General features: G+C 41.5%; 1 protein-coding gene across 3 annotated transcripts in view; it reads right to left on the bottom strand.

Annotated features, from left to right (window-relative positions):
- The window catches only part of LOC110831512 (puratrophin-1), a 370795-nt gene that overhangs the window by 272900 nt on the left and 84286 nt on the right, over nt 1-13609 (bottom strand). For all 3 annotated transcript variants that reach the window (XM_087347486.1, XM_087347487.1, XM_022067614.2), the window contains one exon: nt 9961-10683. In XM_087347486.1, coding sequence (XP_087203612.1) covers nt 9961-10683 — 723 coding nt within the window. The remainder of the gene's footprint in view (nt 1-9960; nt 10684-13609) is intronic.

Here is a 13609-nt window from a genome sequence, read left to right on the forward strand (position 1 = left end):
TAACAATTCCAAAATCGAATGATCTGGAATACGATTCCAGTTGTCAGGAAGCCTATGTTACAGGCTCGAGACCAGTTCTTGAATTAAACGCTGGTTTACGAGGCGTGCAAATTGAAAGTACTCGCCCTACTGTGGTTACACGGCGTGGCGGCGTCATGAAAGACTCGATTCTGTTTATGCGTCAGTACAATCTTGGACAAAGAACGGAACAGCAGTTCAATGCTGCCACGGGTTTAACGAACATGTTACGCTGTCAGGGTGATTAAATCCAGAAGAATGAGATTGGCGGGGCATGTAGCGCGCATGGATGGGGCAAGAGGTGTGCACCGGGTATTGGTTGGGAAGCCTGAGGGGAAGAGACCTCTGGGGAGACCTAGACGTAGATGGGAGGATAATCTGAGGCGGGATCTATGGGAGATAGGAGTTGAAGGAGACTGGATTTTGTTGGCCCAGGACAGGGTCCGGTGGAGGGCTTTGGTTAATTCGGTGATGAACCTTCGGGTTCCGTAAGCCGTCTAGTTAGTTAGTTTACGATACTTTGCTACCTTATGTCACTACGAGCAGAAGCCCACATGGCGTTACAACCTACGACAGACAAAGTTCAAGAGAATGATTTTGCACATTACGTCACACCATCGACAGAGGCCATTTACCATCTCTTATACCGCTTGAGTAAATTCTACAACAAAGTGTTCAAGAGAATATACGAACCAACTAAAAGAGAAATTGCAGGAAGAAACCTGCCAGGGACCGCGTGAGAGCTCACCAGAAAGTCTTCCTGTTTTCTTCCACAATTTTCTACCTGAAGATGGAAGCATAATCCAGCTTCCGAAACGTAGTTTTATAATTTTGTGCTTCAGATGACGGACAAAGTCCGAAAGAACAGTTTTACGTATTAAAATACACGATAATCAGAAACTTAAAACTTACACTTTCAAGAAATTACACCGTCAGAGTGGCATATCCTCTGCAGAAGGTGGGGATATGTCAAAATCCTGACACGTAGGCGGAAAAACGAACGTCATGAAATAGATCATAAGCAATGAAATGGGTTCATTCCAAATGAATCAACAAGTAACAGAAACTTTAACACAATCCAGACCTAAACTTATTCTAGCGTTAACTATGGATAATGTAAAAGTTTATCTTAACGAAGGTGTAGAATGGAGCCATCGAATTTAGGAAAGAGACCAGTGGTGGGATTTTTATGAACACAGCAACACACCTTCAGGTATAAAAAACAACAACAAACATTACCTGACTAGCGGAGTAACTATCAGCTTCTTCATTAGGCCTCTGCCCCTAGTAATACTGACAAAACTATACGTACCCTTGTGTTTTAGAATACTTTACACATTTCTCCAGATTCATTAATGGAATGTTTAGAGATTTTTTAAAAAGTTTCATTAAAACGATGTATTATCCTAACCCCTTACTACCGTGCTCTATATTCTGTTGATCAGCATTAGCTTTCTACGCCAATGAAAAAATGCATCACTGCCAATCAGTGGATGCGGTTAACATTCTGCATACACAGAAATCGTGTACCACAAGGAACCAGCGATCCTTCGATTGTATCAGCTAAACTATCACACCACGTGGCAATTAAAATCCATTACGATGTAAAACAAATGCCTGTCTCTTTGTCTACCTGAATAATTACGAAGACCTACTTTTCCTTTCACGAATTATTGAGAAGAATGAAATCGTATTTTAAAAAGTAAAGAATGTAGACTACTATGTATACAGGAAGTTTCATGTGCGACCACAATGCACCATCTACCAGCTATTATTAGCTTCATTAGCTACGTTCTGTACGCCATTCAGAGTGTTGCATGTTTCGACCTGTTTGGCATTATCTTCAAGGGTCCCTTTCAAAAAAATTTTTTTTTGTAAAACCACGAAGTTCGCATAAATTTGTTACGTGTGATACGACCTAAACAACAGTATTAAATGAATAAAAATTTACTTGGATATTATCCATCGTCTAGTAAATATAAAACGTAAAACGACGTTTCGGAAATGGGACTCTATCTCCGTCTTCAGGTTCCTACACAGTTGGGCCCACTAGATAGAGCTAATCCCTATCTCCGGATAGATAGAGTCCCATCTCCGAAACGTCGTTTTTTACGTTTTATATTTACTAGACGATGGATAATATCCAAGTAAATTTTTATTCAATTGACTCTTCACCATCGTCAAGAAGTTTTAGATTTGATAAACGATATTAAAATATTATAAAAGTTACACATTAAAATTCCATAACCAATCCAGCGTCATTGCATGTTACATCTGTTACAACCTGTCTTCGTATTTCCCACAGCTTTCACACGTCTGTATCACACGATGACTGGCGGAATCTCTAATTCTTCTGGAATGACATTAATTTCCCGTGTTGTGAGCGATTTCTGCCTTTTGGCTCAGTGGCACAGATGCACAGAATAAGCACATATTTGATCCACTGCAGGCATTAGGAGGCGGCGGTCCACGTTTCCTGGTGTTAAGCCTCAGTGTCTCCATGATTGAGGGACACAGCTTGTTTCCTTCCCATTCCCTGCCCTGCTTCTCCTACCCATCAATCAGTCTGTCATCTGTCTCTTGGCTTCGGATCCTTTCCACGAGATGATCATGTTTCGTGAACTGCCGATAATTCTACTTAAGAACATCAGTCCTTTAACTTTGCGTTCTGAAAAAAGTCGCACGAGGAAGTGAACTGATCTGCATACAACAAAACAAAGCCTATTATCAGAGGCACATAACAGTCATATAGTGTGGAGAAAAGCTTATAAAGGAAACTGTATCTTCTACGTCATAATGAGCTTTATAAAAACACGCTGACTTCTGAAAGGTATCAAACTTTTTACATTAAATTCTTTTTATTCGTGTTTTCGTGATGATCTTAGTTGAAGTTGTCAAGCACGTCGTATCCTGTAATAGTGTTTTAGATTTTCTGTGGTTTGTGTTACGTATTACCCCCAAAACCTCACGTAGTATCACATTTAAAATAAAACAAATCAATTAAAAAATTCAACCACATTAAGGCAATTATACTGAATCCTGCTGATGACTTCTTACAAAGTCGAAACACGCAATTTCATTTTAAGCTTTATACTGTACTATAAGGAAACTACGTAGCCTACACATGACGAACGCCTCACGTGTGTGTGTACGCTGTCCCTTCCTCCTATGATGACTTTGATACACAAGAAGACTCTTGCTTATAATGGTCTGAAATACGCTTGACAGCGGGATGTGAAGTTGTGAAACGTCCGAAGGTAATGGAGAAAGATCTGAGACTGACAAAAAAACGCTGTCGTTAGAAAAAAATGGCGGAACTAGCTATTACTGAGCCCTGCACTAGCTGGAAGACCTGGACCCCTTCCTGCGCCTTCCACAGTCTGCACAACAACAACAACAACAACACAAAGTTTTAAAAGCCACGAAGACGACAGGCGATAAATTTCCTCTCGCCTCTTTCGTATTTTATAGATCTCTTCAAAGTGACATTTAATGACGCACATTTTTCAATTGAGAACTATCGCATATGAAAGAGTCGGTCAGGACATCAACTAGGTTACGGGGTGGATGACAGACGTTCGATTCCCGACACGTCTTCTACGCCACCGCGCCCAGACCAGCTCCGGGGATAAAACGGCAGAGCGTGAAACTGACTACATGAACTCTACAGGTTGTCCCAAAAAGATGTATACTCTTTATAATATGGAATATTAACCTTGTTATTGATCCCCGTGTCTTAAGACATGTATGGGAGTCTCTTTGAACACCCACATTACATTCGCCAATTCACCAAGTACCAATGCTGACGTACGAAATGGTTTGGTTTATTAAAATGTCTATTTCACTCACTCAATGTGTGCATGCATCTTTCTGGGACATTCTCTATTTACAGTAAAGGCAACAACAATTCGTCTATCTCGACGGTGGAGAGTCTTATTAAGGACAGGGACAACTTTTTGTCCCTGAAGATGGCTGAATTCTTGGTTACTGTGACGTGTAGTCTCGTAGAAGTTTACCGACGTTTCAGAGGTGTTGGTTGCCTGCATCAGCTGCGGTAAATTTATGCCAGGTTATACGAAGCAACCCAGAAGATAAGTGACCTTCATCCTCGTGAGAACCTTAAATCTCACTTCGTAAACCTCAAGGGGAGGCTATTCCTCACTACGTTCAGAAATTCGAAGCCCTTCGAATCATTCTCAACCCTCATGTCGGAGGCAGCAAGCACCTCTGAAACGTCGGCAAACTTCAACCAGCCTACACGGCGCTACAACCCAGAAGACAGACATCTTCGAGTGTTACAAGTGTTTTGGATCACCCCATATAGCGTGTCACTGTACCACTTACAACATGTGTGTTCTTATTTGTGAAAAAAACTATCTCGTAAAACGATAGTCTACACATTTTTTTCCTTTCATTTCTTTTAAATTCGTACTTTCACTTCGCATGTTGAGCTTTATGTGTTATGATAACATCACCACTCCCACCCGCACTGCTAAGATACTGATGTACTTAATTAAAGCAATTCGTGATGTGTGTAAGCGGACACAGCGCGCTCATTGTCTGCTCCGTCCAAAACAGCAGGACAATTTACAACTGTGTTATTAGACTAATGACAACCAACATATTTTAAAAATATCTCTCCTCAGCGGTTGCAAATGAAAGCCTGGATATTTAATTGGGAGAAAGAAGGTTTCATATATAATACCTTCGTATCTTTGAGCGATCTTTAGAAATTTGGGTTACGAAATTGAGTCATTAGTTTACCTGCAGTTTGAAAGTCAACCAGTCATATTAGTTTTGTTACTAAGCTTCCTTAAAAATTAAAAAGAAAACGATATCGTGTTATAAAGACATGCGACGAAGCGTAAAGCATTTACGTTTTGATTCTAGCCTAAGCTCGTGGTCACGTAAGCCCAAAATTGCACGGATGGGGGAGTTTTATTATAAAAGTATAAATACACAAATATGAAGCCCTTCTGAGGTGAGTTACATTATTCGTCTAGAATGGTCCTGACAAACGTAACATGAAAAATGTAACTGACACAGCTGTAGGATTAACAGAACGTCCAACGAATACGTGCCTTCTGAACAGATGAAGAATTTACAGCACAACGAAGATGTATAAGGGGCCAAAATCAAGCCATGAACACAAGAAGATGCCAATTGAGGACGTCAAAGTACACCAAGACTGAAGATATCCGTCTTCTGGGTTATTGCGCTGTGTAGTCTGGTCGATGTTAACCAACGTTTCAGAGGTCATACTGCCTCCGTCATCAGGGCGATGAATCGCCCTGATGACGGAGGCAGTATGACCTCTGAAACGTTGGTTAACATCGACCAGACTACACAGCGCAACAACCCAGAAGACAGAAATCTTCATACTCCCCGCTGTGAAAACCTCAAGTCTTACACCAAGACTGCAGAAATCCGTCAAATTTAACTTTGTCTTAAAACTGTAACGTTCAGCTTCTTGGGTGGTCAATGCTCTAACTAACAAACAATACAGATAATAACCACGTCGTCGCATTGTATTAATTTTCATCGTCATGAAGACCTCAAATCTCTTACGTTGATAATTAGAAATTATCAGCAGAAATGAAAATAATAAAATATCGCGGTAGGGACGGGCCTATTACTGAATTCAGCAGCCGGCAACATTCGGAAACACGGAAGCTATAACCAATATAAGCAGAAAGTAGCTCCGTCAAGACTTCTCTCTCTTAATCGGCTTCATTAATCCGGTTTGTGAGTAAGAAACACAATCAAAGTCTGAAAGTAACGAAGATGCATTTTTAGAGACCACTGCAGAGATTTACACATTCGGACCAAAGATTCGTGTAGGTCTACGAGGAAAAGATTGAAAGCTCAAAATATACCGAAAGACATTCCTGATTAAGAATAAAATAAAAAGGTAGAAAGAGTTCATAAAAATAAATGACCAAACTTGGCACTGGACTATAAACCCACCGGCAAAAGAAACAGAGACTGACGCAGAAGGAGATGGTAAGGCTAATTATTGGTTGAAAGTTAATGGAACAGGCTTTTTAAGTCGAAGAACAAGAACTTGAGTTACGTCTTCGTGGATATAATGTTGATACGAATCTCTAGAGCGCACGCGTAAGATTAGAAACTGATACAAAATTTTAGTCAGTAAACTTAAGAAGGCTTAGGAACAGATGTGAAGATAATATTAAAACGTGTATAATGATCATATTTGAGTAAGATGGGTTCGAATGAAAAAAAAAGTTAACGCTGATACCGGCCTGTACAGCAATCGATTAATGGACTGAATTTTTATGAAGTCGTCACGTGTATTGAGACCACAAAATTTTCCATTTATTTTCTCCCGTCTGCATAAACCATAGTTTAAATTGCCCATAGGGAACTCATGAAAGCAATAAATATATGAGGAACATAATGTTTATTACGAAGTAATGGCGAAATCTGTTAATAACAGTTTTTGAGGCCGTGAAGAACGCCCGTTGCTGCCAGCGTTCTCCCCCTTCAGACCTTCAAGCATGGTGGTTACGTGCGTTGTTATGGCAACACCATGCCCGGCCATGCTGTAAGGTCCCGCTGATCGAGTCTCGGGGCTGGATTTGAAGTGTTGTATCTTTTACTAGCCACTTCGCGGATTTCTTCTGTCGACTTGGCACAGGAATTCGGGTATTACAAGCGATGGATAAATGAACTAAGACTTTACTCACTAGAAGTCACGGCTTTATAATGGACGACTACGGAAACCGATTCAAATTCTGGTAAAACAAATATGAAGGCATTCCATGCCTTCATATTTGCAGCTTCCGAATGAAAGCGAGAAGCCGGCGGGCTGTTATGAACACGGTAATTCCATGATGGGCGAGAAATTTATTAACCAGCCGAGAGACGATCAGCTACTGGAAACGGACTAGGACTGCTCCATTCCGTTCATCACTGCATCATCTACAATCCGTCCAATGTGGTTAGGTTAGGTTAATAAAACTCTCAATTAGGCCGATATAAGTACAGTAAAGCTGTCCCACTATGCGCCATGTAAGCACTTGGGAGGAGAGACGGTATAGCTCCTACTCATTCTTGGCCTCGGCACTAGATGGGGGTGAGTGGTCAGCATAACGCCCCGGTTAGACCGATATAACGTACGATTTATGAAAAGATCTCGATTATAACATTTATGGCGAAATCAAAGGATCTGATGTTTTCGCGGCGGTGAGTCTGAGGATGGCTGTCTTCTGGGTTGTAGCGGCGTGTAGTCTGGTAGAAGTTTAGCAACGTTTCAGAGGTCCCAGAAGACAGCCATCTTCGATGGAAGGCAAAGTTAGCTCACGGTGAAACAAACAACTCCAGCAGCTTGCACGATTTGATCCGAATGTCGTGCCGAACGAAATTAATAGTATGGAGGCCGCTGCTTAAAGATCTGCATTATTATCACATATTAGAAAACGATAGAAGTGCACGAGAAGAAACATCATGCTGTTTCTTCATGTACTCGTACATAAAAGTCAGATAGAATATATAAGATAGCGGAGTTCCAGAGGTGAAAGTGCATGCAGGATTCTAAATCTGTGGCGAGGAGGAATTCTTCCGGGATTCGAATCGTCACGGACGGCTCCGTATCGTCCGGCCAGTTTTACAATAAACGCTGATCGGCTGTGTCTGTCAGGGGCAGTGGGGTGCGGGGAAAGTGACTTGCGATATCTGGATCTGTTGCTTTGAATTTCAGCTATCGTGAGACCCGATTGACTGCAGTTACAAAGCTCTGCCGGCTAAAAAGGAGAACGCTACGTCAATCAAACCAAAATGCCACGAAAATACTTCTCTGAGTCCTTTGTGAAGTTTGTAGATCCAAAATAAACCCACGGTCGAACCTTCATTTGACCGCATTACGTATTGTCAATTTTGAACGTGGCCAATATATTTAGCCATGAATTTTGAACACAATTAATTCAGCTGTATTTTAACTTTCTTCTAATGAACTAGTACAGTGGCACCCAAAACATCCATCGGAAAATAATGAACACGTGTATAATGTAATGATTTTAAAGGAATTACAATTATTATCCTGGTATTTTTCATTTTAAACCAAGAACAATATTTGTTATAAAGTAACGTGAACATTTATGCTTAAATTCTACAATTACTACATACTGACGAAAAATGTTACACAAATATTAAATGTTAAAATGAAAAACTTGTCGTAGTCTACTCTCCACCAAATATTATCAGGATGATGGGCGGAGTACGTAGCATTTATAGCAAACATAAGAAATGCATACAAGACTAAATTTTCAGAATATTAATCGAAGACATCGCTTGGGGGGGGGGGGGGGAGGCATAAGCAGAATTATATTAAAATATACGTTAAAGAAACAGGGTTGGATGGTGTAGTCCGCGACAGGGACCAATGGCGGGCTTTTGTGAACAAGCCGATGAAACTTCGGGTTCCACAAATCAGCAAAGCTACTAGCATCTTCTCAAGAATGTTTCTGATCCACGGGGCAATCCAGATCATGCCTTGACTCCACCCTAAATTCATCGGTTCAGTGAGCCACTAATTAAATCACGCGTGCTCAAGAGATTCGAAGAGATAAATGAATGGGTCATCCAGGGTGGATGGAATCGCAGAGCAAACAACATGTCAACCATCAAACCATCACGGACCGCACAGAGAAGTTGCAACAGGAATGATTTCCACGTCAGACAGAATTAAACCTGCATACGTCAAGGCATTATTAATGCAAGCTCACATATATTTCATTCGTACACACCGCTCGAGGCATCTCACGCAAAATACGAGACTTGCACGAAGCGTAGAAGGTTCTGGTACCTGATTCGGAGTTTGAAAGTTATTTATCGGCTGATCTAGTTCTCTGCAGGATTCCGGTATTGTCAGCGAGAAACCTGAGCGGTACTTATGTTCATTATGTCACGACGCACGTCCCGAAATTTATCCGACTCTCTCTCAATAATTTGTATCACTGTATTCATTATTTTACCAACTCTTCCGACCAATGTGTGCGCGCCATGACAGGTAACAGATGTTTTCAATAAAACTTAACAGAATTTTAACTGTGACAACGTATACATGTAAATCAATGATATTTAAAAAGTTGACTATTCGCGAAGAAATGGAAATTAGAGTCACAATGAAGACAGTATAAGAATAAATTGTAGAAATGCTTATTATTTTTTCAATAAATGTTATCATTCCAGCTGTTTTCTGAAGGTGTCAAATGCCGTGTCTTGCTAGTGTCTGAAAAGAAAGTCTTGACGAAACATTCAGACGTAAGAGGGCGAATATCAGTTGAGATTTCAGGTTCCAACGGTCTACCAGACTGCACGACGCAACATCACACAAGACAGTTTTCTTAAGGACGAAGTGGCTATTTGCACGAGTCACATACAAGGTTAGGCTTTTATTGACTGGACAAATGACAAGAGAGGGGGCGAGACAGAAAATACATACAAAATTTTAGCTTAACGAAAAACGCTGATAGATAATGCTGACTTTTATATAGCGTTTTGTTGCAATGTCGGATGAGCACGTAACACATTATAGGATTAATTAATATCCTCTGCCTTGAACTCATGTTGTGAAGGGTTTTGTTGTTACGTAAACTTTGTTTCCGACTGCTGTATCATATCAAATAGGTTAATAAAACGTGGGGGGAAACAAGCTACAAGTCCTCACGAAAGAACCGATTTCGTACTTTTTACATTCAGGTGATAAATTTCGAAGCAGTGAGAATAACAATAAATAAATAAACACTGTCCAGTGTGTGCTGTCATCAGTTTGGGGAGTGCGTTCACTGTTAAAGTTGAACGCTGGCTACAACTTACATGTGTTATAGCAGTTCCTGCCGGGAGCCGGTAAGTGAACGATGCGTTAAACTTTATCAGTGAACGCATGTATAAGACAATTGTGTAAATGTAGTAACTACTCACCTCTGACGATTCATGTGAATTTGGAACTGCGTCGATTTGGTTGTCACGAGAAGGCAAATTCAATGACTTGGGGTCATCCTCCACCAAACAACTGGAAGGAGTACTTTCATTTTGCGATTCCAAGGTCACGACCATCGTCCCACCCTCATTTCGCGAATCTAAGACATCACCAGGGTCATTTTGGCTTGGATGAGACGCGGAACAGACTGAATCGGACACAGTTTCTATGACGGCGCTGTTAGCATTGTCAGAGGCTGGTTCATCGGCGTGTCCTGGTGGTAACACTTCAACAACAGACACGAGGTTGGGCGGCGGCTTCGGGTCAGTCGGAACGTACCACGACGTGCTAGACACGTCCCTGTTGCCACTGCCGCTCCGTCGCCTCGAGACGCGAACCCGAGGCGCCTCCGGTCTTTCGCGTTCAACTGCTGAATCTGTCCTGAGCTCCTGTTCTTCGCCGTGGCCACCACCAGAGTTGCCGAGAGCCGCGTTCTTGCATTTCTTCAGGTAGTTCTTCACTCTTTTTGCTTTGCTGGATTTTCGCGTGCAAGGGTTACCGCCTAAGCCATGTGCAGCATCCGCTGCTAAGGTCACGCTGTCCCCAGATGCCTCGCTTTCTGGTGTCAGACAGGCAGACGCTCCTAGCTGAGAAGGCAGGGTACTACTGCCCTTCTGTTCCCATCTGCCATCGTTGATGTCAATGTGATTCTCAGCGGGATTGACCTGAAACAAAAGGTTAGGTTAGCGCACATGGTTCATAGTTAGAAAATTAATTACTATACATTTGCCAGTATTTTACACAAGGAGACACGTATGACTTAAAAATGTGAACTCAGATACAACTTTGACATTCAAATTTACAGCCAGGTAATCCCCGAAAGATAGAAAGAATTCCTTCGGTCGGACTGCAAGTCTCTGAACACACGTAGAGTATCATTTCTCGACTGACGGTAAACAGGTACATCCAGATTATTGTCAGGAGTAGAGCTTTGCTGACAGCTGCATCCAAATCGTACATCATCTCAGGGACTTCCTGGTACTTTACCAAATGGTGTATAAATTTCGGGTCTTAACAGAAAATTTAAAGAACTGTATTTGAGAATTTAATGAAAGCCGAATCAAACATCGAAGTTCTTCACGGAAGGAAATGTAGCATTTTCGATATATTTATTCCACGTGTCATCAAAAAACAGTGCGCTACATTTCTATGAGAAAAAAAGTATTATTTTCTTCCTAATACGAAGATTAAAATTCTGTTCACTTACTTTTATTAACAACTGTTTTAAGGATGGCACAATATATTAATATTCTAAATATACTGTAGGCATTCCGGACAACATAAACCATGACAGAACCATTCTGATTGAAGCAAATGAATGTAGGACAGTGAAAACATATGAAAGATTTCCGTATCTGTCTTGTGGGGAAGAGCCGACAGGAATAACAAATGCAGCACACAGAAGCAATGCGAAAACTCATACACCATGAAATTAAACAAAATAAAAAGTCAGCTCTATCTTCAATATCCGGGGGTTAATGATTCAATCCAACACACAAAAGGCGTGAGATAGTTGACTGTGGTCACTGGGCCAAACAGAGTCTCTGTTTTCTCTCTCGGCGTGACCACTCGAGCGAAACAATATGGTGGCCGGCTATTAATGTGCTCGAGTACAGTGTTTTTCAACCGGTGTTCCGTAATTGAATGTTCTGTACGCCACCTTCAACTTTTATTGAAACTGAAGCTCCCATATTTTTGAAAGTGAAACTCAGAACTTGTAGAGGAGCCACTTTTAATTCGGCGTCTTCTAAAAATAACAATATTTGTCATCTTCTGTGAGATTATTTGCTTTCGTAAATAAGGGTCACATGCAGTGCAGGCACACACATTCCACAAATCTGAATTAACTTCTGCCGAAATATATTCTTCACTTCCAACTGCACACGAGGGGCACTTGGAAATACGTCTTACGCGAACAAGGAACGAGAAATCAATGCGCTGATGACGACCAACACAGGCACCCGTCGTCATGGCAACAGTCTCATTAAACTAATTCATTCGTTACAAACGTCCGATCATCGTCATTGCAAAGTACCTTCGTGAAATTTTAAGAGGTATAGTTAAACGCGCCTTTGTATTTTAAAGCGAACTCTATTCTGTAAGACTTGAGGTTCTCACAGCGGTGAGTATGAAGATTTCTGTCTTCTGGGTTATTGCGCTGTGTAGTCTGGTCGATGTTAACCAACGTTTCAGAGGTCATACTGCCTCCGTCATCAGAGTATGAAGATTTCTGTCTTCTGGGTTGTTGCGCTGTGTATTCTGGTCGATGTTAACCAACGTTTCAGAGGTCATACTGCCTCCGTCATCAGGGCGATGAGTATGAAGATTTCTGTCTTCTGGGTTGTTGCGCCGTGTAGTCTGGTCGATGTTAACCAACGTTTCAGAGGTCATACTGCCTCCGTCATCAGGGCGATGAGTATGAAGATTTCTGTCTTCTGGGTTGTTGCGTCGTGTAGTCTGGTCGATGTTAACCAACGTTTCAGAGGTCATACTGCCTCCGTCATCAGGGCGATGAGTATGAAGATTTCTGTCTTCTGGGTTGTTGCGCCGTGTAGTCTGGTCGATGTTAACCAACGTTTCAGAGGTCATACTGCCTCCGTCATCAGAGTATGAAGATTTCCGTCTTCTGGGTTGTTGCGCTGTGTAGTCTGGTCGATGTTAACCAACGTTTCAGAGGTCATACTGCCTCCGTCATCAGAGTATGAAGATTTCTGTCTTCTGGGTTGTTGCGCTGTGTAGTCATCGCCCTGATGACGGAGGCAGTATGACCTCTGAAACGTTGGTTAACATCAACCAGACTACACAGTGCAACAACCCAGAAGACGGAAATCTTCGAACTCTATTCTGTTTAATGGTACAGTCTCAAACCTACTTCGACGCCATAATTTAAAACCGTACGCCTTCAGAAATGTCAACTCGTGAAATCTGGAGTTGAAAAAGCCCACGACAATTGTGCACATCGCACCAGAATTTTGTAAAAGTTACCTGAGAAATTCATACAACATTTTAGTCGTAATAGTTGAATGAAGTAAATCATAGATGAAAAGATAACATTAATAAATTATTCATGAAGAAATAGTGAGAAGGTACTCAATGGACTCGACGGACACAGGATATGGTCCAGTGGTGGATTCTTGCCAACATCCTAATGCCCTTTGGAGTTACGCAAATGGCGGGGAAGTTCTCGGCCAGCTAACACACCATCAGCTTCTCAGAAAGACACTGGCTACGCAGTAAACCGCATCTTTGATAAAACTCTTCACGCAGATTTTGCTAAAAGCCGAAATTAAGACTAAAGCTTGCAGATTCAGCACAGATTCAAGATTCTAAGTGTCTTTAAACATTTCACGAAATTGCTTTCACATCTTGGGCGAAAGACACCAAAATTTCGTCAAATATATTTCTGAGGTTCGATTTATGATGAACATCTGGATCGTAGGAAGCATCAGTGGCCTCTGAGCAAGCCTTGAACTTGGAACGCAACCCGCGCAATTCCTATCTCTCGACATTTCTATTGGTCAATTTACTTCAACTTTGCATAAAGACACGTTTCACATGTGAAATCCCCACCGGCTGGCTGAGAGCAAGGAG

This window comes from Zootermopsis nevadensis, unplaced genomic scaffold (assembly GCF_977971745.1).
Source record: "Zootermopsis nevadensis isolate Lab colony 2312 unplaced genomic scaffold, Znev_1.0 Znev_ptg000011l, whole genome shotgun sequence".
Lineage (NCBI taxonomy): Eukaryota > Metazoa > Arthropoda > Insecta > Blattodea > Termopsidae > Zootermopsis > Zootermopsis nevadensis.